Source organism: Gopherus evgoodei, chromosome 15 (genome assembly GCF_007399415.2).
Source record: "Gopherus evgoodei ecotype Sinaloan lineage chromosome 15, rGopEvg1_v1.p, whole genome shotgun sequence".
NCBI classification, from domain to species: domain Eukaryota; kingdom Metazoa; phylum Chordata; order Testudines; family Testudinidae; genus Gopherus; species Gopherus evgoodei.
The window spans coordinates 23343320-23367130 of NC_044336.1; the positions used below are offsets into that span (position 1 = coordinate 23343320).

General features: G+C 43.3%; 1 protein-coding gene across 6 annotated transcripts; it reads left to right on the forward strand.

Moving 5' to 3' along the window:
• The first annotated feature begins 1349 nt into the window (after positions 1 to 1349).
• On the forward strand, positions 1350 to 21748 carry AMZ2 (archaelysin family metallopeptidase 2). Of its 6 annotated transcripts, none has more exons than XM_030534319.1 (7): positions 1350 to 1418; positions 4346 to 4628; positions 5986 to 6159; positions 7916 to 8044; positions 17701 to 17864; positions 20473 to 20649; positions 21446 to 21748. In XM_030534319.1, exons 2-7 carry the CDS (start codon positions 4346 to 4348, stop codon positions 21590 to 21592), a joined length of 1074 nt encoding a protein of 357 aa, XP_030390179.1. In that variant the 5' UTR covers positions 1350 to 1418; the 3' UTR covers positions 21593 to 21748. The 6 variants fall into 6 exon arrangements, with proteins under 6 accessions (XP_030390179.1, XP_030390177.1, XP_030390182.1 ...); XM_030534317.1 differs by having other exon boundaries at positions 1366 to 1452; XM_030534318.1 differs by having other exon boundaries at positions 1390 to 1457.
• Positions 21749 to 23811: the final 2063 nt, after the last annotated feature.

A 23811-nucleotide genomic window follows, 5' to 3' on the forward strand; every position in this document is an offset into this window, starting at 1 on the left:
TGCAGAACTCCCATCATCTAGCCCTAAAATAACACTCCACTCACTTGCACTTGCACTTGAATTGAGCTAGGTTGCAGAAGTTTACCAAACTGGTAGTACTTTTAAGAGAGGATGTTTTCTCATGCTCCAGAATTTCTTTCATTTATAAAAAGTCTGTAGCCCCTGTGTTTGCAAAGAAAATCTTTGCATTTTGAAGCAAGTACAAACTGGTGGAAGGACATCTGTCTGAGACTGCACACAGCCTAAAGCAGTACTTCTGCACTGTGTTGGCTCTGTAGCTTAATGACAATTAAAAAAATACTTGTTTTAACTGGTGCAGTACTGATCAAAATGTGCAAGAAAGAAGAGAGATGATCATATTATTTTGAGAAACTATAGTCTACTGTGGGTAACGTCTCATTTTATTGTCTCGAGTGGGAGCATGCCACTATTTTTCTTCCATCCCTGCCCCCTCAGGGCATCCCTATGGAAGTTTTAAACAACCAGAAAAGAGACGTACATGGCCAGGATTAGATCCCTACAGAAATGGTGCATAATGTAAACCTGTGTTCTTTGGATGTCATTGCCTAGTGGGCCATCCACCCCATCTGTGGCCCAGTTCCAGGCAACTGCCCTAACTTAGGGTTGGTCAAAAGTTGGGGGGGGGGGTCCCTTGTGCTTCTTGATGCAAAACAAGGCCAGGTTTTAGCATTGTTCAGGCTGGAAGAGGGAGCATAGTTGACCACTCTTCCAGTCTTAGGCTTGGGGCTGTATTTCTTTAAAGCCCAGCTGCTGGCAGCAAGAGATGGCACATGGCGCTCAGCTCGCTTTCTTTTTCAAGTAACATTGTGGCTGCCCAGAAAAGCTCGAGTGCGATTTCCAGGCTCGGAGGCGGGAAGGCAAAGACCCCGCACCTGCAATTCATCACAAATCATGAGAGTGTTATGGAAAAGGTCGTTTGTTTGCTGGGTTGGCCCCAGGATGCTGGAGAGGGATGGTGGGGGAGGCGATTGTCTCTGACTGGGCAGGGAGGCAGGCTCAGGCACCACACAGCTCTGCTTCAGGGGCTGAGGGGATGCTTGGGAAGAGTGTGGGGCGGTGGTTGATGAGGGGGAGAGTTATGGGGTGAGGGGGGGGCTGTGGGGCGGGGGCGTGGCACTACGCGGGGCAGGGGGATGTGGGGGGCCCTAGGGGAATGCGGGGGGGCACGGGGCGGCAGCTCCGGCCCCTCACCCCCAGCAGCCGCCATAACCGCCCATGTTCGAGTCACTCTGCCGCGCTAGGGCCCGACGCCGCCGAACGGGCCGCGGGCTGGCGGGCTGGGCGCGCCCCGCCTGGGACTCGGAGCGGGGCGGGCTCTGGTCTGGAGCCGCCCCACCCGACTGCCGCGCGGCTGGGACAGTGCGCAGGGCCCCGCCTCCGGGCGCTGGGGCAGGAGGGTGAGGCCGCGCCCAGGCCCGGCAGCGCGGCGGGGTGAGGCGAGCGGGGTTCCCCCGCGGAAAGCTGGGAGGGGAGGCAGAGAGGACGCTGGGATAGGTGTGGGGGTGCCATGGGGCTGTCTGGAGTGGGTGCTGGGAGGGTTTGGGGGGGGGTCAGGGGGTGCTGAGAGGGTTGTGTGGGGGCAGGGGGTGCTGAGAGGGGTGTGTGGGGGTTGCTGAGAGGGGTGTGTGGGGGTTGCTGAGAGGGTTGGGGATGCTGGGAGGGTTGTGGGGGAGGTCAGGGGGTGCTGAGAGGGTTGTGTGGGGTGTTGGGGGGGTTGCTGAGAGGGTTGTGTGGGGTGCCGTGAGGCCTGGGGATGCTGGGAGGGTTGTGGGGGATGGGGGGTGCTGAGAGGGGTGTGTGGGGGTTGCTGAGAGGGTTGGGGGGGTGCTGAGAGGGTTGTGGGGGGTGCTGTGAGGCCTGGGGATGCTGGGAGGGTTGTGGGGGAGGTCAGGGGGTGCTGAGAGGGTTGTGTGGGGTGTTGGGGGGGTTGCTGAGAGGGTTGGGGGGGTGCCATGAGGCCTGGGGATGCTGGGAGGGTTGTGGGGGAGGTCAGGGGGTGCTGAGAGGGTTGTGTGGGGTGTTGGGGGGGGTTGCTGAGAGGGTTGGGGGGGTGCCATGAGGCCTGGGGATGCTGGGAGGGTTGTGGGGGAGGTCAGGGGGTGCTGAGAGGGTTGTGTGGGGTGTTGGGGGGGTTGCTGAGAGGGTTGGGGGGGTGCCATGAGGCCTGGGGATGCTGGGAGGGTTGTGTGGGAGGTCAGGGGGTGCTGAGAGGGTTGTGTGGGGTGTTGGGGGTACTGGTAGAGTTGTGGGGAGCAAGGGGTGCTGGGGGGGCAGAGAGTGCTGGGCATGTTCTGGGGGAAGCAGGGGATGCTGTGGGGGCTGATGGGATGCTAGGAGAGGTGTGGGAGACATGCTGTGGAGGCAAGGGGCAAAGCTGGGAGAGGTGTATGGCTGGGGGATGCTGGGTGTGTGTGTGGGCCACTATGAGGGGTGAGGGATGGTCAACCTTGATTGGACATATTCCTGGAGATTTCATCAGATGACCTAATCTTTAATTTCTGGAGACTCCAAGACAATCCCACAGGGTTGGCAACCCTAACTAGTGGGGATGCTGGGACTGATGTGTGGGACGTATAATGTGGGTTGTACACAATGTGTGGCTGTGGTGGAATGTAATGGGGTCTGTGTTGGGAAGTAATTGGGGTTGCTGTGGGGTGTGTGGTTATGGGTTTAGGGTATTTGGAGGTGTGAGGTGGATTCTGTACTAACCCCATGCACCCTGGAATAGGATGTGTAGGCATGAGGGATGAATTTCAGTGTCCCCCTTTGAGGTCTGACCAACACAAACAAAAAAATAGTCCCTCTTCTCTGCATCTGATACTTTTCTTTTTCTCATTTAAAAAATAGCAATGAGCACAATCAAAAGTGTGTTAAAATAGAATACAGTCTTTGTGCACAATGGACTGGTACTAATTGTACCAACATTGTTCCCTCAAAAATCTCAGTCCTGCCCGATATGTTTTGATACGTTTTGTAACACATAGGAGAATGAAAATATCATCTATAAAATCTCTTTTCTCATAAACTTACATATATGTTTATATTATATTCTTCTCTTAATTATCAGAGGGGTAGCTGTGTTAGTCTGGATCTGTAAAAAGCAACAGAGAGGCCTGTGGCACCTTATAGCTTATGCTCCAATACATCTGTTAGTCTATAAGGTGCCACAGAACTCTGTTACTCTTAATTATTGAGTCTACTTTATATTTCCTAATACACCCTGAAGTGCAGGCACAATTGTTATCAAAGCCATCTTAATACTTAGCAATCTAGCATTCAGTCCCAGAGTCCACTAATCACAGATGAAGATACAGGGAGAAACAAGAGATGAGATAGCAAGATACTATCCTAAGTGGTGGATGATTAAGAGAAGTGTCCTTATGGAGGAGAAAATTGGCATTCATTTGTATTATACTGATAAGTGCTTCATCCACTGCATAATGATGAATTGTTTGTGGGTTTTTTTTTATCACAATGCCTTTTGTTCAGTCAGTTGTTGCTAGCATTAACTAAGCTTACAGAAGAAAGAGCTTCCTGGTCTTGATTCTCCTACATCAGCATAAACCTATTGAAGTCAGCTGAGGGAGTTGCACTGTTTTTTGTTGTTGTTTGTTTGTTTTTTTACACTGGAGCAAATGAGATTAGAATCAGTTCTAAAGATCTTGTTGGAGTGGGAGCCACTAGAGCAGTGGTTCTCAAACTTTTGTACTGGTGACCTGTTTCACATAACAAGCCTTTGAGTGCAACCCCCCTAATAAATTAAAAACACTTTTTAATATATTTAACACCATTATAAATGCTGGAGGCAAAGCAGGGTTTGAGTTGGAGGCTGACAGCTCGTGACCCCCCCCAGGTAATAACTTCACGACCCTCTGAGGGGTCCTAACCCTCAGTTTGAAAATCACTGCACTAGACTGATATAGTAACAACAGGGATTTTTTTAAGCAGAGAATGAAGTGAGGGAATGACATAATACATAGAACTAGACTGGGAATTGTGAGTTTGCAGCAAAACTTTCCCATGCTGGTCACTTCCCCCTCCCCTCCAAAAAGCAGAAGCTGCTTGTGTGTTTGGGGGCTGGGTATGGAAATTGTAGGGAAAAGAGGAAGCTAAACGGCCCTGCCTCAGCAATCCTGGCTGGTTAGCTAGCAACAGGCTATGGAAAACAGCTTGTTAGCTTACCAACACCTCAGAAAAGGAATGAGAAGCTGGGGGTCATCAGATGGTGGTAGAGGAAGGAAGGAAGCTGTTTAGAATACATGCTAGGTATGAAACCTGGATTTTATAAATGCTTTTGGTCTTTTATATCTTTCCCTTTGGTCAGATGAAGGTAATTAAACATTCTGAGCAGGTCCTGAAGACAGCATTGATCTCCAAGAACACACAGCTTGTGAAGCTGTATGAGAATCTTGAGTCTAGGGAGAAGTGTTTGCTGAATGAAGCGTTTCAGCCAGACAGTGTTCTCTTCAGACCCATCACTCTTCATTCGGAGTCAGACTGGATCTCCTCACACCCTGAGCCCACCCAGGACTTTGAACAGTTTTATAACGATCCTTACAGAAGCAGACCGACATCTCGGAAAAGTGCCATTTATGTACAGCCCATTGGTAATATCTAACTGTGATTGCTGAACCAAGCCATCTGTCTCTTTAATGTGCCTGTCTCATTAAATATGAACTAACTAGGTTATATGTTCCAATTTTCAAATAAAAAGACTTTACAGTAGATCTCAGACAAAGTGGTCTAGTGGTTAGAGCAGGGGACTTGGGAGTCAGGGCTCCTGGGTTTTATTCCTGATTCAGACATTCAGCGATGGTGTTATGGAAAATTCACTAGAGTCTATGAGTCTGAGTCTTGATCCTGCAAGCACTTATGGATGTGCTTAACTTTATTCATCTGAGTAGCCCTATTAGAGTCAATGGAACTGCTCATGTGAGTAGAGGTAAATTCATCCATAAATACTTGTATGATTAGGCCTTCTGTGCCTCGGTTTACCCCTCTTCAAAATGGTGAATACTTAATTAAGCATTACTGGAGTGTTGTGAAGCTTAATGTTTACAATGTGCTTTGGTTTCTTTGGATGAAAGGTGCTATAGAAATGCAAATTACTGTTAGTACAGAAAAAATATATTAAATATGTTGCATAAAGACATGTCATTGAGAATCACAGTAAATAATATAGATGGATTTAAGTCATATTTCCTGGTAGCTTTCACAGTTTTTGGTTAACTTGTGTATAAAATTGTGTGTTAAGAAAATCAGGAACAGTCATCATCTTGGGGGGGAAAAACACATTGAGGTAAAAACAAACGAATAAACAAATACAATATGCTAAACCTCAGTCCTTCAGTTTCTCTACTCCATCCATATTTCATCAGTGTTTATGGGAATTGCCATTACTCTTAAAGCTGAAATTTTAATTACAGGTATGAGTAATAGATTCACTATTGCAGTCTACAGCACTGACGTCAGTTTCTGTGTTGCCTCTTGTGGTAACATTGTATTGTTTGGCTGTTTTTAATATCCTGTATCTCAGCACTTGACAGTGATAAACAGTGTCCTTATTTAAAAAACAAACAAACCTCCCACTTCATTACTGTACAATAATTATCCCCAACATGGCTGTATCATTGTTATGAGATGTAGTATCTTGGAGTATTGCAGTAGAATAACTTGGTCACTTTGTTTTTAGGCTAAGGGAATAGAAGTTAATAAAATAGCGGCTTTCTTGGAATTGCATGGAAATGGTGAAAGGTTACAATTGTGTTTGTTCTGTGTTCTATAATATTGCTCGTATTTTCTTTTGATAACTTGGGGTAAATGTGGTGATCATTAATAAACATTAAATAAGAGGAAATATTAAAGTTATCATTCTTTTGGGGGATTTTTTAAAAAACATGAGTTGATTGGATGAACTGCCATAGCAGGTTTATAATCTGATGTTGTTTTGGACTGCTTATATAGGTTCTTTTGGGGACACCAAAGTTAGTACGGAGGATTATATGAAATGGTTGAAGGATTACTGTGAAGCCTTTTACTATGGCCTATCTGTAAAAATCCTGGAGCCGGTTCCTGTTTCACACACAGGTTGTGCTTTTCGAGTGAATGAGTACACATGCAATCTACAGATTCATGCAGGTATGTAGGGAGGAGAAGAACATCAAGTTCGGAACCGCCTCATTGCTAAAAGATTGGGATAATAAAGAAATGAACACTGAGTTTCTTGAAACTCTAAGTCGCGGTGTTGTGATGATAAATATGTTAAAGATTGTGAGGTGTTCAGATACTACAGTTGGGGGGGAGGTGGTTATATCAGTGCCATAGGCAGACAGAAGGATGGATAACTTCAGATTCTTTGTCAGCAGCTCACCAGAATCTCCAGTCACTTGACTTAAGTGTAGTGGAGAAGTGTCGTTTAGTTGTTTGAGCATAAATCTAGGACTCAGTAATGCAAGAGTCTAATCCCAGCTCTGGTTTCAGACCTGATTCTGCAACCTTTATTCATGTGGGTAGTTCCGTTGCCATCAGTGGGGTGATTCATTCAAATAAGAGCATCTGCATCACGCTTCGAAAAAGCAGTTGAGTCATTCTGTTATATCAGTATAACACTGCCTGGTAGTGCATCAAGGGTAGTGCATTCAGGTTTGATCACAAAGTTCCCTAAACTAACCAAATGGTCAGCTAGCCAAGTAGTTTTTTCTTGAACGTTAGTTTTTTAAAATGAACACAAATGTATGAGTCCAAAGATTAAATAGATGTCCAGCTACTTTGGATTGAGATACATTTTCTTTGGATATTGCCATGAAACCACTTGATGATTGCCTATTCTGTTAATTCCCTCTGAAGTACCTGGCATTGGCCACTGTCGGAAGATGGGATACTGGGCTAGACGGACTTTTGGTCTGACCAGTGTGGCCATTCTTCTGTTTCTAATATTATCTTTTTTGACCCTTAGAATGTCAGTCATGGTGGTGATTTTTGTGATGTGACTACTAGAAACTTTGAGACCATCAAGTGTCCCTCTGACTTCTAGGACTTTTAACCTGCAATAAGTTCAATCCTCTACCTTTATCAAGCAGCCTGACCACTCCTGTAAGACTGCATTGAATAGAAAAATATTATCTGCCCTAAGGGCTTGTCTAGGCGTATTGCGTTGCCAAAGCTCACTGTGAAACTTTCAGTGCACTTTAGTAGGGTCCACATGGTGACTTAGTGCACAGCAAGCTAGTGTGCTGTAGCTTTCTGTGCACTAATACAGTATGTTAACAAGCCCCAATTCATCCTGATACCAATCCTGCAAACAGAACTCCCATTGGAAATTCTGTGTATGGCAGGTTTTTACAGGGTCTGACTGCATGTTAGCAGCATTAATGGCTTCAGTTTGATAATGCGGCTGGACCCCTACATTGCATAATCCAGTGGCTTCTCAACCTTTCTGGACTACTGTACCCCTTTCAGAAATCTGATTTGTCTTGTGTACCCCCAAGTTACACCTCACTTTAAAACTACTTGCTTACAAAATCAGACATAAAAATACAAAAGTGGCACAGCACACTATTACTGAAAAATTGCTTACTTTCTCATTCTTACCTTATAAAATAAATCAATTGGAATATAAATGTTGTACTTACATTTCAGTGTATATTATATAGAGCAGTACAAACAAGTCATTGTCAGCATGAAATTTTAGTTTGTACTGACTTTGCTACTGCTTTTTATGTAGCCTGTTATAAAACTAGGCAAATATCTAGATGGGTTGCTGTACTCCCTGCAACACCTCTGAGTACCCACCTGGTTGAGAACCACTGGCATACTCCTATGACTGCTTTCACAGGTTTCTTCTGTGGTGACACATGCTTCTCCTGAAAGGAGTTGTTTTCTGTTGTTTATACAGAGGACCTCTTGAAATACCTAAAGAAGAAAAAGCCAGAAGATGCTTTCTGTATTGTTGGGATAACAATGATAGATCTTTATCCAAGGGCGTCCTGGAATTTTGTCTTTGGCCTAGCTTCTTTGACAGAAGGTATTATGTCTGGAGTATATCAGTGGAGAAAACTAAAATGACTCCAAAATGCTAGGAATCAATTTACTATTAAAATGTGTATAAAATATGATAAATATGAGGAAATATTAATTGAATTGATATATAATTTATGGGTAGATAATTTTTACAATAATATGTGATATTGTTTGAACTCTTACAGTTCAAAATCACTACATTCAAAAGACAGTTTAAAAAGTAAGAAACAGTTTTGATTAATCTACTGTTAAAAGAAAAATCCCTAAAATGGGTTGGCAACCTTTCAGAAGTGGTGTGCCAAATCTTCATTTAGTCACTCTGATTTAAGGTTTTGCATGTGAGTAATACATTTTAACGTTTTCAGAAGGTCTCTTTCTATAAGTCTGTACTATATAACTAAACTATTGTTGTATGTAAAGTAAATAAGGTTTTTAAAATGCTTACAAAGCTTCATTTAAAACTAAATTAAAATGCAGTGCCCCCCCGATCGGTGGCCAGGACCCGGGCAGTGTGAGTGCCACTGAAAATCAGCTTGCATGCTGCCTTTGGCACACATGCCATAAGTTGCCTACTCCTACCCTAAAACTTTGTTCATAACATCAGATATGTTTCCCATTCTATACTGAATCTTGTTGGATAAGTTCACAGCCCTAAAGGGGATTTTTTGGTTGACACAGTAGGGTTGGTGTTGGTTTCTGTGTGTTTGTTTAGAGTTACAGAAGTGCCAAAGAAATAGAGCTCACATTTTCAAGATGTAATTTTTCATACTCTGGTAAGTAAACAGTGCATTTTGCTTTTTAAAATAAAATCTTATGCAAATAAAGAAGGCGCTGCTGCCCTAAGAACTTAAACCCAGCTCAGAACATGTCAATGTCTGTCCAAATCGCCTATTTTTCTTAGATTATTTACTGCTACAAACAGAGGGTAGGCTGAAAAAGAACAGCCAAAATTAGTGAGTTGCTGCTACAAAGACTCTGAGAACCTTCTGCAACACCAAAACCCCTTGGCAAAGGGTCCCCTGTTCTTTGCAGACAACTCGCCTCAGACAAACCCAGTATACCAAACATTGTACAGGATATTTATCCATAAAGAGAAACATAAGCTATCTATGGAAGACTCATAACTTGTCAAGATTCATAATCATTGTGAGATGTATGTATGGGATGGATATATATGAAATGAGAGAGAATGCTTGATGACTTGCAGTAAAAATTAGTCACTGGGGTTAATGCCTATTTCAGGGTGGGGGAGTCGTCACTCCTTGCTGTTTAGCCGAGGATGCAGTGCAAGGCTCAGTTTATCTTTGTGCAATAGTAAGACTTTGTTTGCAGTTGCTTCTGATGGTTTCACATTCAATCAAAACCACCTGAAGGTCAAAAAAGGACTTTACAACAAGACAGGGGTTTGCCCTGTCTCTGAATAGGAACAAAAGGTTGGTTTCATTATAACAGGAGGAAAGACCCTCTGGATCCATTCACTAAAGAAACTCCTTGTGGAACGAGGGTGTTTGCATCATATTTCTTGGTAAACCAGACAACTCTGCAACAGACTGAACTTTGTGGGGGAAACCTACTTTATTTGGTAGGAAAAGTATTTATTAATAAATATAGACCCAAGTTCACATTTTGTGATTCTGTTTTGCATTGTAACCATATGTTTCCACTGCTCTCTCTTGTTTCTAGTTAAAGCTTTATTCTTTCTTACAATAAAACAATATTAGCTTTATTTCAGTGCTCATAAGGACTGTGTGGTTTACAGGAGCGGTGGTTTAAGATAAAACTGGAATACGCTTAGGGTGACCAGATGTCCCGATTTTTGGGTCTTTTTCTTATAGGCTCCTATTACCCCCCACCCCCTGTCCCGATTTTTCACATTTTCTCTCTGGTCACCCTAAATACATTGCTCCTTCGGGAGCAGAGGATCTGGGATTTCTGTGAGTTGCCAGTGTCACAGGGGAATGATCCAAAGGAACTTGGGGACTGGGGTGCACCTATTGTTCACCTGCAAGGGGAAGTTAGGGCTGGTATAGTCCAGAGGAGAGGGCTTGAGTGGCTGAAGGGCTGATGGTGTTAGGGAGATGACGCCCAGCCAGGCAGTGGCAGGAATTCCTCATGCTGAAGGTAGGGGATAACAAGGTGACTCTCAGTCTTGAGTACTCTAAGAACTGTCACACCCTCTTTCTAACAGGCTAAGATATGGGCAATGTCTTTCACTAGGTATACTGGAAATTAGAAATATTTTGACAGGTTAGTCACACAGCAGATGTTATGTACATTTTTATGTTGTGTACAATTTTAAATGAAAATAACTTAAAAAAATCTTGCGGTCTTATGATCTAGTCTTCCTTGTACTCCTAAATCTCCCGATCACATAAAATCAGAATTTGGCATTCCCTAGGAGTACTAATTGAGCCTCTAGGTTGTGATAGACTTTTGCTGTTGGAAAAAAACCAAATGATTGTTAATGTAATTTTTTTTAATGCATAAAGTCGTCATAACATTTAGACTGTTTGGTTTTGAGTCTGGTGTTAGTTCACTGTAAATTAGGAGTCAGTACATCAAGGGCAATGGAGTGACTCCTGCATTAGTGAAAGGAGAAACAGGCCCTCTCTGTCCTGATTGCATGTTTGCACCATGAGTTCACTTCATGGACCACAACAGCCTTTAGTCTATGATACCCAAAATCTATATCTCAGAATTTTGTTCTTTGGCTTTTTCACCATAAAATAGAGTGCCTGTGGTATTCAAAGCAAAAATATAAAACATTTTATCATCTTAGCTATTCCAAAAACATATATGCTCGCAAAAATCTGATCAGGTCAGTGACAGGGTAAAATGGTTTGCTTAGCAGCAGGGCTTAGTGGGCATGTATATTTAACTGCAAGACTTAGTTGGCATAAAAAGCAATCTTGCCGTGGGCCCAATTCTGTACTCAGTTATAATTGGACAGCTGCATTGATTTCACTGGGGATTGCTGGACGTCTTAAGTGCAAGTAGATTTTGGTCTGATATCTGTCCAAAGCATAGTGTAAGTAGCTCTGTCTATTTCGCCAGAGTCTGATTGCTAGCAATCAAATCCAGTTTGCATAGGTGCTTCTGATTTGACTCATTCTTCAATTCCCAGCTTATGGGCCTGATACAACAAGCACTCTGTTTGCCAAACTCCCATAGAAATCAGTGGAATTGCCCTTCCATATACGTAGGGTGAATTTGGAATTTTTTATATGTTGATTCTTTCTTTTCAAACAGTACTTTGTTAAATAAGTTAGAATTTCAGTTATGAATCAATTGACTTACATTCACCTGAAAGATTCACAGTTAAAATTTTGGCCCTGTAATGTATATTTTTAATTTAAACAGTATTTTTCCATTTAAGTGTTCCTTTTTTATTTTTATTTCCCCTATATTGGCCAGGTGCCTCCAGAAATGAGGAATCTAAATTATCTGTGTATCACCTGTGACAAAACCTGGCACAGGCTCCAAGTCAGCAAGGCACTTAATCATGTGACTAAGTTTGTGAGTAGCCCTGTGGACTTGAATGAGACTTCTCACACATTTAAAGTTAGCCCCACACTTAAGTACGTTCCTGAGCTAAGCAATACAGCTTAGGGCCCGATTCTGGGAGGCTTTGAATGTGCTCATTTGCCATTGACATCAGTCTCAGGATTGGCCCTAATATGGCTATGATCAAAAACTTGAACACCAAATGTTAGTCAAAATACAAAATCACTCCAAACCAAAACCAGAACAAAATGAGCAAATGGAATAAGACAAAAATAAAACAGGACCAAAACATTGAACCAAATTCTAAATTAAATGCAGGGACCATGCACATAGGCCCAGTGCACAAGCTCATTCATTGATAGCCAGAGCTGCCTTAAAAGAATGTGTTTTCCAGTGCTACTAGACTCCTAACTTCAGAATTGCCTGCCTGCCACAAAATGTGCCTTCAGAGAGCATTTTTATTAGGTGGAGATGACCTCTGAACCCAAAATGAGACAGGTATCAAGAACTATATTTCTTTAGTTGAAATAGAAACATAAACTTCCAGAGTTGCCTAGAACAGCCCCATCTACCCTTTTAGGGAACTTTTTTAATACGTTTTTTATTATATTTTGTAATAGTGCAGTTTTAACATGGAAAAATTAAGCCATCAGTTGGAATCTCTGCATTAAAGTTGAAAGCTCAGCCTTAACTCCATCCCCTGCTCTTGTGCCTTATAAAGTGTGGTCCAATCCTGGGAGATGTTGAGAGGCTCTGCAGCCAATGGGAGATGGAGTTGCTCAGGGTCAAGATTGTACATTGTTTGAGACAAGGCCTGTGTCTTCTGCTTGATTCAGCAAGTCACCTACCATGCTTTTGGAGGCTGTAAAAGACTAATACAATCTATAATACATCCTGGAAGAGGTCTTTTTTTTTTAATTAAATGTAAAAATGTCTGCACTGATTTTAATAAGACTGTATACACGTACAGCCACAAAGTACCTCTGAGCTTCAACAAAGCCTGCTGAATTTCAGCCTAAAATAAATTAATTTAAGAAAATAATTATTAATTGAGAAGGAGTGGTTAGAATAGAAGGTGGAATTCCACCTTCACCATAGTGTATGCTGCGTATACCAGCTACACCTCTACCCCAATATAACGCGACCCAATATAACACAAATTCGGATATAACGCGGTAAAGCAGCACTCCAGGGGGGCGGGCTGCGTGCTCCGGTGGATCAAAGCAAGTTCAATATAATGCGGTTTCACTTATAACGTGGTAAGATGTTTTTGGCTCCCAAGGACAGCATTATATTGGGGTAGAGGTGTATGTCCTGGCTAATGCTGGAATAGCATTTAACAATAGCAATCTGTATTCACGTAGCTGTGCTACAGAAAGGGCAGAGATTCTAAAAAGGAAGTTGCACCCATTTCACTCTGCTGCACCCTTTCTATTCAATAGCTAAGCATAGAGGGTGGGATCCATGGAGGGACTTAGGTGTTACAACACAACACAGCACCTAGCTTCTGGCACCGAGAAAATTCAAGAATATCTCTGCCATCCACCAAGCCAAGTGAGGTGCCTAGGCTTCCCCTACAGCAACAGGACAATTAAAATGAATAGATTGGGGAGGCAAAAATCGGTCTAAACTTGATGAAAATATAATAAAAACATAAATGTTCTCTGTGTTCTCAGCCTTTCATGAGCAATTTAAACAAATTAACATAAAGTAAGGATCAAGCATGGCTTCTGGCTTTGCATTTGGTTGTTTTAATAATTGTTTTTTAATTACCTAGCAGTATGGATCATTGTGTTTGGTTTCTGTGACGCAGACCACATCTTCCACAGTGGTCCATGTATTTGTGACAACATGTGTTTGTGTTTGGTGTCCACTCTGATGAATTGTGAATGCGAAGCAAATGCTGTTTGTGCTCAAATTGCAAATTTTTCCATGGGCAGAACAGCGGGTTCAAAGATAAAGATTTGGGGCTTGATTTCCCCATTGCTAAATGTCCCTCTGGCAGTGGTGTAACTCCACTCATCTAGTTTCAATAGAGTTATGCCAACTTTAAAACTGGAGTAATGCATTGGTGACTGAAGCCCATGGCCAAAACCCTTCTGTAAATTCAGCTAATTGAGCATAAACTCATGTGCCAAAGAAGCCCATATGCAATTGCTGAAATTAACTAAGAAATAGTGGTATCTCTTTGTATTCTCTCTTTGACATTAAGCAGACAAAATGTCCCATTGTGCACCTTTGCTCGTAATCCTGCTTTAGGAGAGAAGTCTGGTATTCCTTATTATACAGTAAATCACCTGATATCATTCCAAATTTGCAAACTCAAATTTTAAATTTTGAGTTAAGTTTAAGACCAGTATAGAATAATCTGGAGTCTTTAACACTTTATTTGAAGTTTGTGGAGAAAATTAATGTTGTTAAAACACTAGTTTACATGCAGGGCCGGGGCTTTTTGACTAACTGCATGTGTTGCTTGCATGCACTTTGTTTAGTTTGCCATTTGACATATAAAAGCTGAGATACATGGTGTTTTATGCTGAAACAATGTGTGTATTTATTGCTAATATATAAAGTATCATAATTAAGGCTAAGTTTTTGTCACGGATATTTTTAATAAAAGTCAGGGACAGGTCACGGGCAAAAAAAGAAAAATTCACTGAAACCGTGACCTGTCCCTGACTTTTACTAAATATATCCCTGACAAAATGGGGATCTGTGGGTCCAGACTACCTGAAGTGGGGCAGCTGCGCAGGGACTAGGAGCTGCCTGCAGCAGCTGGGAGCTGTAGGGTACCCCTGGCCACCCACAGCTCCAGGGGCCCACAGCGGCCGGGAACTTGGGGGTTCCCCACTGCCTGTGGTGGCCAGGAGTTTGGGGGTTCCATCAGCAGCTCTGGAGGCCCCCACCACCTGCGGTGACTGAGAGCTCGGGTTCCCCCACCACTGGCAGCTCCGGAGGCCCAAGGCACCCATGGCGGGTGGGAGCTCTGGGAGTTCCTCTGTGGCAGCCAAGAGTTGTGGGGAACCCTGCTGCCTATAGTGGCTTGGAGATCCGGGGGCCGCCAGATGTGGCAGGGGTACCCCACAGCTCCCTGCTCCCACGGGCCGTGGGGTACCCTGCAGCTCCCAACCACCATAGGTTGGAGTCACAGAGGTCGCTGGAAGTCATGGATTCTGTGACTTCCGTGACTAAATCGTAGCCTTACTCATAATTGCTGTTGTGCAGATTTTCAATTAGATAAAATGCACTGGGAAAATGTTAAAGTGCACATATTCGAAACCTATTTTATGACGCCATCACGCACACATTTTGGAGACTCTCTCACAATTTGTAGAATTACCACTTGAGTTCATTTCTGCAGGGCTCCTGCACTATAGAATTTAGGATGACTTCACAGTGGTAGGGAACTTTTACACTGAAAAACTTTAGGTGTCCAGTGAGTTTAAGCACTTACAAGGTTTGCTGGGAATTTTGTGGATTGCATTGGAGCCCAAACTGTGTCTTAGGTGCCTAAGTACTGTCGTGAATCCCACCCCAAGTTCTCAGGCTTCATTTAATGTCTGGCAGTCTGCATTTTTTGTCTGTAAACTTAAACATGATGGTGAAATTCCTCAGAGGGGCTGAATAACTGTAACACCTGCTGACTTTATTGGGTGATGTAGGTGATTGGTACCTTTTAGTATCTGTCCTGCTTTGTGTCATGGAGAAAACCACATGGAAAATCATCAGATCTAAAGTTCCTTAGTGGAACGTCAGAATATGACGCGCACACACAGCTGGGAAATACAGAGCTAGAGTGCTCCTTTTGACCCCTAGATATAGTGGGCACCTGCCCTTTTTGCTACTTGTTTGTATTGTACTGCGTTTTCTTTATGTGCAAGAGGAGCTTTAACTGTGATTGTAATCTTACTTATTTTTTTAAGTCAGTCCCTCTCCCTGGGAATGGCTGTGTCCTTCTGGGCCATGTCTCTTAGGGAGGCTGGAAACTTTTGCTTTCACACTCCCCATTTTAATGTTACCATCCTCCAGGTCTTTTAACTCAGCCATCCTTCTTACAGGATACGCATGGGTGGATACTTTTTGGAGGCCCTTCATTGCTGTTACATGGTCAGCTAGATGGGTCATTATTGGGCAACACAAGGCAATTCCTCCCTCAGTGGCAAAGTTCTTTTCCCCTGTATTACTTGTACCCCCCTCAAACCCGAGGAGTGAGAGCCAGGTGTGGAACTCCCATGCTTCATTGCAGAGTTAAGGCCCTGAACATTCTGGTGTGTGTAAAATATTGTTTCTCTTTCTGCTGCTGCTGTACATAGCACTTCTCTCTTTATTATAAATCAGCAATGATTCTCAGTAGAAACTTTCGATCATAGGGGTATAGGCCTGCTGACTTCTTACGTGCAGGACTCCTGTTGGTGACATCAGGATTTTATCCTGCAGGAATAGATTTTCAAATGGACTATTTTGTTTTTTACAGCAACCTGGGGTGGTTAATGTAAAGTAGGCACCAAATGCCCCTGATAATTACACATATGAATGGGGGAAGGGAGCCTTGTAAATTGTGTTTGACAACCTGAGTCATCCATTCCTTTCTGAGTCACTGTGAATCAGTGGTGCCACAGAAGTCATGTTCCATTCTCAGTGAATAATAGTGCGAGACGCTGGCCTTATGTCTTCTTCATCACATTGCTAATTATAATATCCAAAAGGACATAAATAGCCTAGTAATGTTCAGTGTCCCACTATATTGTTTTTCACAGGGACCTGTCATACAGGAAATGCTCAGTAGTAAGGTGCCTTGTACTTCAGCTATTCCTGCAATAATTTTGATTTGACAACTCAGAAAAATCAGCACAGTGGGAATATATTGGACTCACTACATGGAAGATCTGGATTCATTATTTGAAAAGCAAATGTACTGTATCTGTGGCATAGATCCTGCGTAGTGTAATCAATTTAAATAACATCTTCCTGTGGTTAAGGTACAAGACCGGCAGCCAAGTGTTTTGAATACTAATCCTGCCTTTGCTCCTGATTTTCTCTGTGGGCTTGGACAAGTTACTTAATCTCCCTGTGCCACAGTGTATCCCTACGTGCGATAAAGTCTGTAAAGCATAGTGAGATGAAAAGATGCCGTAGAAGTGCAAAATATTAACAGTCATAATCCATGTGCCTGTTTTAAAGACTGTGCGTGTGCAAAATCATGTGCGCTATGGGATCCTAAGCATGTGTTTTCCCCGTTTTTGAAGATTGCATTACACTCAATATGGGACAATTATTTAGCACTTACATCTGCAACTCTTGCTCATATGAGTAGTTCTACTGAAATCAATGGGATTACACAAAGGAGGAAATGCTACTCAATATGAGTAAGGTTAACTGGGCTTTTAAACATCAAGGGAAACTGAGTACAAGAGGTTGTTTTGTTTTGTTTTTTGTATTTGTTTTTTCAGATATTTGCTCTGAGCTCTGCCAAATCCTTCTTTGACCAGACGAGGTCGCTAGTAGTACATGTGAAGCACTTCTACCACCTTCTCTTTGTACTACTTTCCAGAGCTATAAACCAGAGCTCTGCTAAACAGTAGCTAGTTTGCTCAGAAATAGATGAGGGTAGATCTACTTGTCCTTCTGTGCTGAGCCATAAACTGAAGGGTACATTCATTAGAACACGTGGCAAAGCAAAATGGTGATTTTAAAACACAGGGTACAATGTATATTATTATTTATTTTGATGATGCTTCCTGTGTTTGAAGACTTCTGTGTATCTAACACAATGTAACCCAAAACATAGGAGTGCTCTTTTGGCATTGACTTAAAATAACAAATCTAGGACTTCAGATCATTGTAAGTTTAATCACAGTTGTGTTTGTGGGTAGGGCTCAACTTATAACAGCTGGCAATTATGCTCTTCATGAGTCTTCACAGAGAAACCAACGCGCAGACGATGGCCTGTTGCAGGCAGTCTGGCTTGCTGGGAATATCAGTGTAGGCAGGGAACTGTACAGCGTGGAAAACCCCTGTTTAGGAGGGAGAGAGAGATGGCTGCCCAGAAGCCTAGAATGCACCCTCAAGGGACTGCGGAGCGAGAATACAGGGGCAGTTGCCCTGAACTGTGAAGGTGTCTTCTCTAATAGAATTCCTTTTTGATTTCTTCTTAAGGAATGGGGATCTTCAGCTTTGCCAGGTATGACAGTGACTTTTATAGTGCGAGCTACAAAGGCAGACTGAAGAGTGTCAAGAAGCTTCCCTCAGCAGACTATTCAGTTTTTGATGGCTATTATACTCCTGCAATCAACAGTATGCTGCTTCTGAGGTCCTGCAAGGTCGGTGCCTGTTGGGCTCTAGAGAGTTATTGAAAGCCTTAAATTTCTATTTGGAAAAAAAAATAGCTTTTGTTTCGAAGGGTTTAATTCTCCTCTTGCTGGTGTAAATCAGGAGCAACTCCAGTGAAGTCAATGGAGTTACACCAATGTAAATGACAGCAGAATCTGTCTCTTCATCCTCCAGCCCTGCAGCTGAGATCAGGTGGAATGTTCAAGCTGATATTCCTTACACTTGTATATATTACTCCTGGGGGAATTTTGCGCCAAAAAAATAAAAATTCTGCGTGCAATATTTTAAAATTCTGCAAATTTTATTTGTTAAAATAACACTACATAATCACACCAGCTTCAATTATTTTGGTAATTTATTTAACAGTACCTGTCAGCAAGCATGTCTGTAACAATACAAGGACACAAAAGTATTGCCCCAGGAGTAGAGAGTTAAAGAAACCCCTATGACAATCCTGTTTCTCTGCCCCCTCTCCTACAGAGCCCTGCTGGGGGCCAGACACCTACAACCCCTCCCGTCCAAAGCCCAGCCATGCTCCGCCCCCAGCTAATACACCTGAAACCCCTCCCCCCCCAGCCCCGCTGCAGGGTACTCTCAGAGCCCAGACACCTGCACCCCTCTGCCCCCAGAGCCCAGCCATGGCCCCTGCAGCCTAGAAACCTGCTCCCCTACCCCTCAGAGCCCACAGATCCCAAGGGATAAACAGCCTGATGCTTGGTCCCAGGCTTGTGTGGTGTTTTCTGGACACTGCCATCTCCTTCCCTCGGTGTGCTGAGAAGTGCCCCTGTTGGGAGACCTCTAACTCCCTCCCCGCCGGCAGTGTCTTATGTATATGAACTGGGCTCTGCTAGGTCCTGTGGCCTCTAGTGGCAGCCAGCAGCACTGCAGCCCATTTCTGTGGGAGAAAGGAAATTCTGTGGGCACAACATTAATTTCTGCAAAATTTTGCATTACACAGTGGCACAGAATTCCCCCAGGAGTAGTATATGGGAGCAGGGTTTCTCAGTAGAGGGTACTTGGCAAGAGGGGATTAAAGCCAGATCCATGAATCTGAAACCTGGGTTGGGAAGAGGCCCAAGAAGTGACAAAGTTTGGCTCCAAGGATATAGTTCATCTCAAGAGAGGAGTGGTATTTGCTGTGAGGACTGGGGAGGAGGGGTTAGCACTGGTGGGGCAGAGAACCAGGAGTGGCATGAGTGTTTTTGCAAGGGGGAGGGACTTTGGTTTGCTAAGAGCCCTTTGGTTGGATTGGATCCAACTCCATTAATCCGGATCCACTACCAGTCTGCTTCACTTTGGTTGGATGGAGCCTATTCAGTAACCTCCAGGCCTATCTGTTTAATCAACCTCTTCCGGAAGAGATGGTGTCTGTGGGATATCTGAGGGCTTGAGATTTTTTTCTAGCTGTAGGAAGGTCTTTGTTGAGCTTCAGTTCATCTGCAGATTTGACACAATCAGCTCAGGATTAAACAAAGACTGTGAATGGCTAGCCAACTACAAAATCACTTTCTCCTCCCTTGGTTTTCACACCTCAACTGCTAGAAGAGGGCCTCATCCTCCCTGATTGAGCTGACCTCGTTATCTTTAGCCTGCTTCTTGCTTGCATATATATATCTGCCCCTGGAAATTTCTACTATATGCATCCGACGAAGTGGGTATTCACTCGCGAAAGCTCATGCTCCAATACGTCTGTTAGTCTATAGGGTGCCACCGGACTCTTTGCATTGTTGTTAGTGGTTCCTGTTGTCAGTAGATCGATGTGGTTTGATAGCCTTTGTCCGGGGACCTAGAGGGAACAATAGGTGCATTTTTCTAAATTGGAGAAATCACTTCATCTAATCAATATGTTTTAATTTCCAAATCAAGGAAGACCATGCCTCCTTGTGCTCAATATTGACTGAACTAAATAAAACACAGTAAATCCTTAATTTGAATGCCAGTAAACTCAGCCTCTGCGGGTCAATCGGGGGCTGCAAGTCTTAGCTTGCTACTGTTTGTGACGCACTTTGCGTTCCCTGGATGTTAGCACTATGCAGATGTGTGAAGAATTATCCTTATAAACAAACATCAGGGTTTTTTAAATCCCTTGAGCATAGTCTGGGGAGCGGGATATCTTGTTTTTATTACAACAGTGTCTGGAGGCCCCAGCTGAAATTAGGGCCTCACTATGCTAGGTGCTGTACAAACAGATAGGAAGAGACAGTCCCTACCTCAGGTTGCTTAGAGCCCAAATCCACAATACAGAACAAGGATGGAAGAAAGTAAGTATTACTGTCCCCATTTTGCAGCTGGGGAACTGAAGCACAGAGCAATTGTGACTCATCCAGTTCATAGAGTAAGTTTGTGGCAGGATTGGGAATTGAGCACTCATTTCCTTTCCTTAACTACAAGGCCAGCCTCTTCATTTTTCTGTAACTAAAATTGGTACCAGCCCCGTACCAGGTCTGTTGCCCTATCTTGGAGTGGGTTGGAAGTGGATCTGTTTTATCATTGGCCAAATTGGAAGGTGCTATAATGGGTTCTGCCAGTGTAGGAAGAGTGGAAGAAAGGGGGGGATTATAGATTACAATAATTTGCAAAATAAGACCTGTGTTTCAGACCCTGACCCATGAGATTGGGCACATTTTTGGACTCCATCACTGTCAGTGGCTGCAGTGTGTGATGCAGGGTTCCAATCACCTGGAGGAATCAGACCGACGCCCATTGGATCTGTGTCCAATTTGTCTGCGCAAGTTGCAATCTGCCATTGGCTTTCACATTGTGGAGAGATACCAGGTACAAAGATATTGCTTACTACTGGAAGATTTGCCACTGAGGAACAGGCCACTTCTCCTGTGGTTTAGCACCCTGTCAATAGTTGATGCTTCAGAGAAAATGAAAATCTTCTTTCTGTGTCATGATGCACCTGACTACTTGTGCAACGCTGTATATGGGGGGATTCCTTACAGATCCCTGTGGCTGTTTGCCCTTGCCAAAGAGCATGACATTTGATTATCCAGTAATTAGCATGCATTATCCAATCCCAGTTTTTAACCTTTTGACCCCTTGCGGGAGTGAATCCCACAAACGCACACAGAAGGAAGAAACATTTTTCTTGCATTTGTTTCTGCTGCTCTGTTTGAAACATTGCTATGGAAACTGTAGTTTGTGTCTGCTTTTTTCTTGGTGCCTTTTTGGTCCACTACTGCAGTACTTACAAGACTAAAAAATCAGGAGCACAGACATTCATGGCCCCGGGAGGAAACTGTGGTTTGAGACATGCAAAGAAAGATAATTGTTTATGCAGAATATTGGCCCTGTGATTTATTGGAAACTAAGTGTTTACTTGTTCTTCTAAGTAGTGAGCTTGAGAAGCAGCTACTTACAATGACAATTCTGTGTAGTTAAGATGGAAGGCAGAATAGCTATATACACGGTTGGCCTGTTGAAAAGATCCTAATCAATGCAAATTGGATTTGTTGTTACCAATAGAATATAATGGAGAGAGGGAGCGAACAGTTTTGGAGTTGCTCAGTATTTTAATTTGGTCCGGTGTTCATCTGAAGCCCTTCAGCTTGTCTATCTTTTCTAGGCGTTACTGAGGTGGATGGATGAAGATGGTAGTGGAATGGATGCTGAATTCAGAAATGAAGCCAAGATGGGCTTGCTGAAACCTGTGGAAGCATTTAAGGAGTGTCGAGAGTGGGTATTAAAATGTCTTGATGTCTTGCAGAAATAAAGCTATAGGAGGTATGTAGTATCAAAGGGGAAACATTCTCCTCTATTTAAAGAGTTGCTTTCAGAATGACTACTTCTAAAACTGTTGTAACTTGATATGGATCATCCACTGCATTGTAAGGATCTTTAAATAAAAATCCATCCCTTTGTCGCTGAACATTTAACCTTTATACACTCCTTCCCCAGACAGTAGCTATTTCTGCCATGACCTTACAATATTTGCTCTCTGCTGCTCTCATATCAGAAATCAAGGTACATTTTAATCTTAATTGCAGTTGTCAAAGTTAGAATCAGGACTCTCAATTTGTCAGACCACTCTGTTTATTAGCGCAGCCCTCCGCCAATAACATTCAGAATATGTGAGTGGCCATGCAAGGCCCAAACAGTCTTATTTATACAGATAAAAGAGCGGGAATTAGACAAAGGGACAAAGAAAGCACAACAGTAAAATTCACCTGGGGCACAGCATGCATATCCTATTTCCTTACTAACTGTTATCAATCTGAGGCTAATACTTCACCAATTGCCCTTAAACAGTGCAATTGTTCTATGTTAATGTCTGTATTCCTGACACCTGGATTGCAACATTCCAACAATTTTGCTTAAAGGTACAGACATTTCTTTAATCCTTTCTATTCTTACAATATAATTCATTCTACTTTCACAATCCCTACTTTTGGTCAAGCGTACGCTATGACCAACCATTACTGGGTTCCACAAATTAACCGTTCCTTATCTCTTTGTTCATCAGTGATATTCAAAATCATCATATTAGCACTCTGTTTTGGGGCAGTCATCTGGGTGACTCAATTCTGGATACAACAGGAAATTAACTGAAAGCATACAAAAATCACTAAGATTCCAGACAGGATAGTTAGGGCTCCCTGAAACAACCAGTTTCCTATGCCAGAGAAATTGAACAGGTTACTTAGCCACTTCCATAAAGAACTCGGCTCTTCATGAGGAAGATATGTGATTTGTTCTAAGTGGCTAGCGCGATCTATTACCTCATTGGTATTGTCAGGTATAAACACACAACATTCTTTCCCAATGAGAGCACAGGTCCCTCCTTTGGCCACCAGCACTATGTCTAATGCTTGACGGTTTTGGAGGGCCACCTGTCGGATCATCCCTGTTTCTTTGGCCGGGTTTTTAAACTTTCTCCGGTTTCATTTGCCATTATTTCAACCACTGCTTGTAACCTTAGGAGTCTTTTTGCGTGGTGTATTACTCCCCCAAGTGGGATAAAGGAAGTGCCAATGGCCTCTTCCCAAGTTAAGGGGCTTATGTTATGTATATATCATTGGGCATCTAGTAAGTCCCTTCTTTTTCGCCTGAAATTATGAAGGCGTTCTCATGGGAGGGACTCTAGTACTCGGAATTGTGGGAAGAGTTGGGTGGGATAACAGATACCTGACCAGTTAGCTGGTAATACAGTATAAGCTTTGGTTCCACAAACCCAATGATGGCCTATTAAGGCCGGGATGGGTCGATTGCATCCATTTGTTACATAGGTATCTGCAAATGAGGAGTAATATCCTCCAAAGGGCACAGGGTAATCCTCCTTACGAGGAGTGGTAGTGTTTGTATAGCATTGGAAGATTGTATTATTTTTACTAAGATTACTGTAGGGGGAACATGAGATTGACTTTTCTGTTTGATCCCAGATTGAGAAAAAATTCATATCCCCATACCTAGCCCCCCACTCTTTTTAGTTTTGTTTGAATAATCCCATACACCATTTGCCACAATATGCTGAAGGCAACGGCTTTTTCCCAGATCCAGCCCTGTCCTATTACACACCCAACACCAATGACCTTTTCCCCCCACCACACTTATCCATTTAGATACATTTATTCCCACTGCTTCCCAAGTGTCATTGCTGTTCCATGTTTTATTAAATGAACGAGGTCCTCCAGTAAGGTCTGGGGAATTCAGTGGGATAGCCAGGGCAGGAACACCAGCTTGAGGGTGGGCTGGGATGTGGCTGCAGACCCAGCATTTAGAAATATTAAGGGTCTGAGCTATCCACACTTGCTGCTGGATAAAAGAATTGTCATTGTGGGCTCCCCAGAACTTAAGATACCAGCAGCCGAGGAACAGGCGCCACCAGAGGTGCATACTGGAGGCAAGGCCCTTCTGGTTCTGACAACCTCAACTGAGGGAACCGCAGTCGTGGTTTTATATCCACCAGGCAGCAGGCGCTAGGCTTACTACTGC

Bases quoted from the DNA above. Each gene is read 5' to 3' on its own strand.
- AMZ2 (XM_030534319.1), top strand. From the start codon at position 4,346: ATGAAGGTAATTAAACATTCTGAGCAGGTCCTGAAGACAGCATTGATC. The intron at 4,629-5,985 runs GTAATATCTAAC...CTGCTTATATAG, and splicing joins CATTTATGTACAGCCCATTG to GTTCTTTTGGGGACACCAAA. The intron at 6,160-7,915 runs GTATGTAGGGAG...TTGTTTATACAG, and splicing joins CAATCTACAGATTCATGCAG to AGGACCTCTTGAAATACCTA.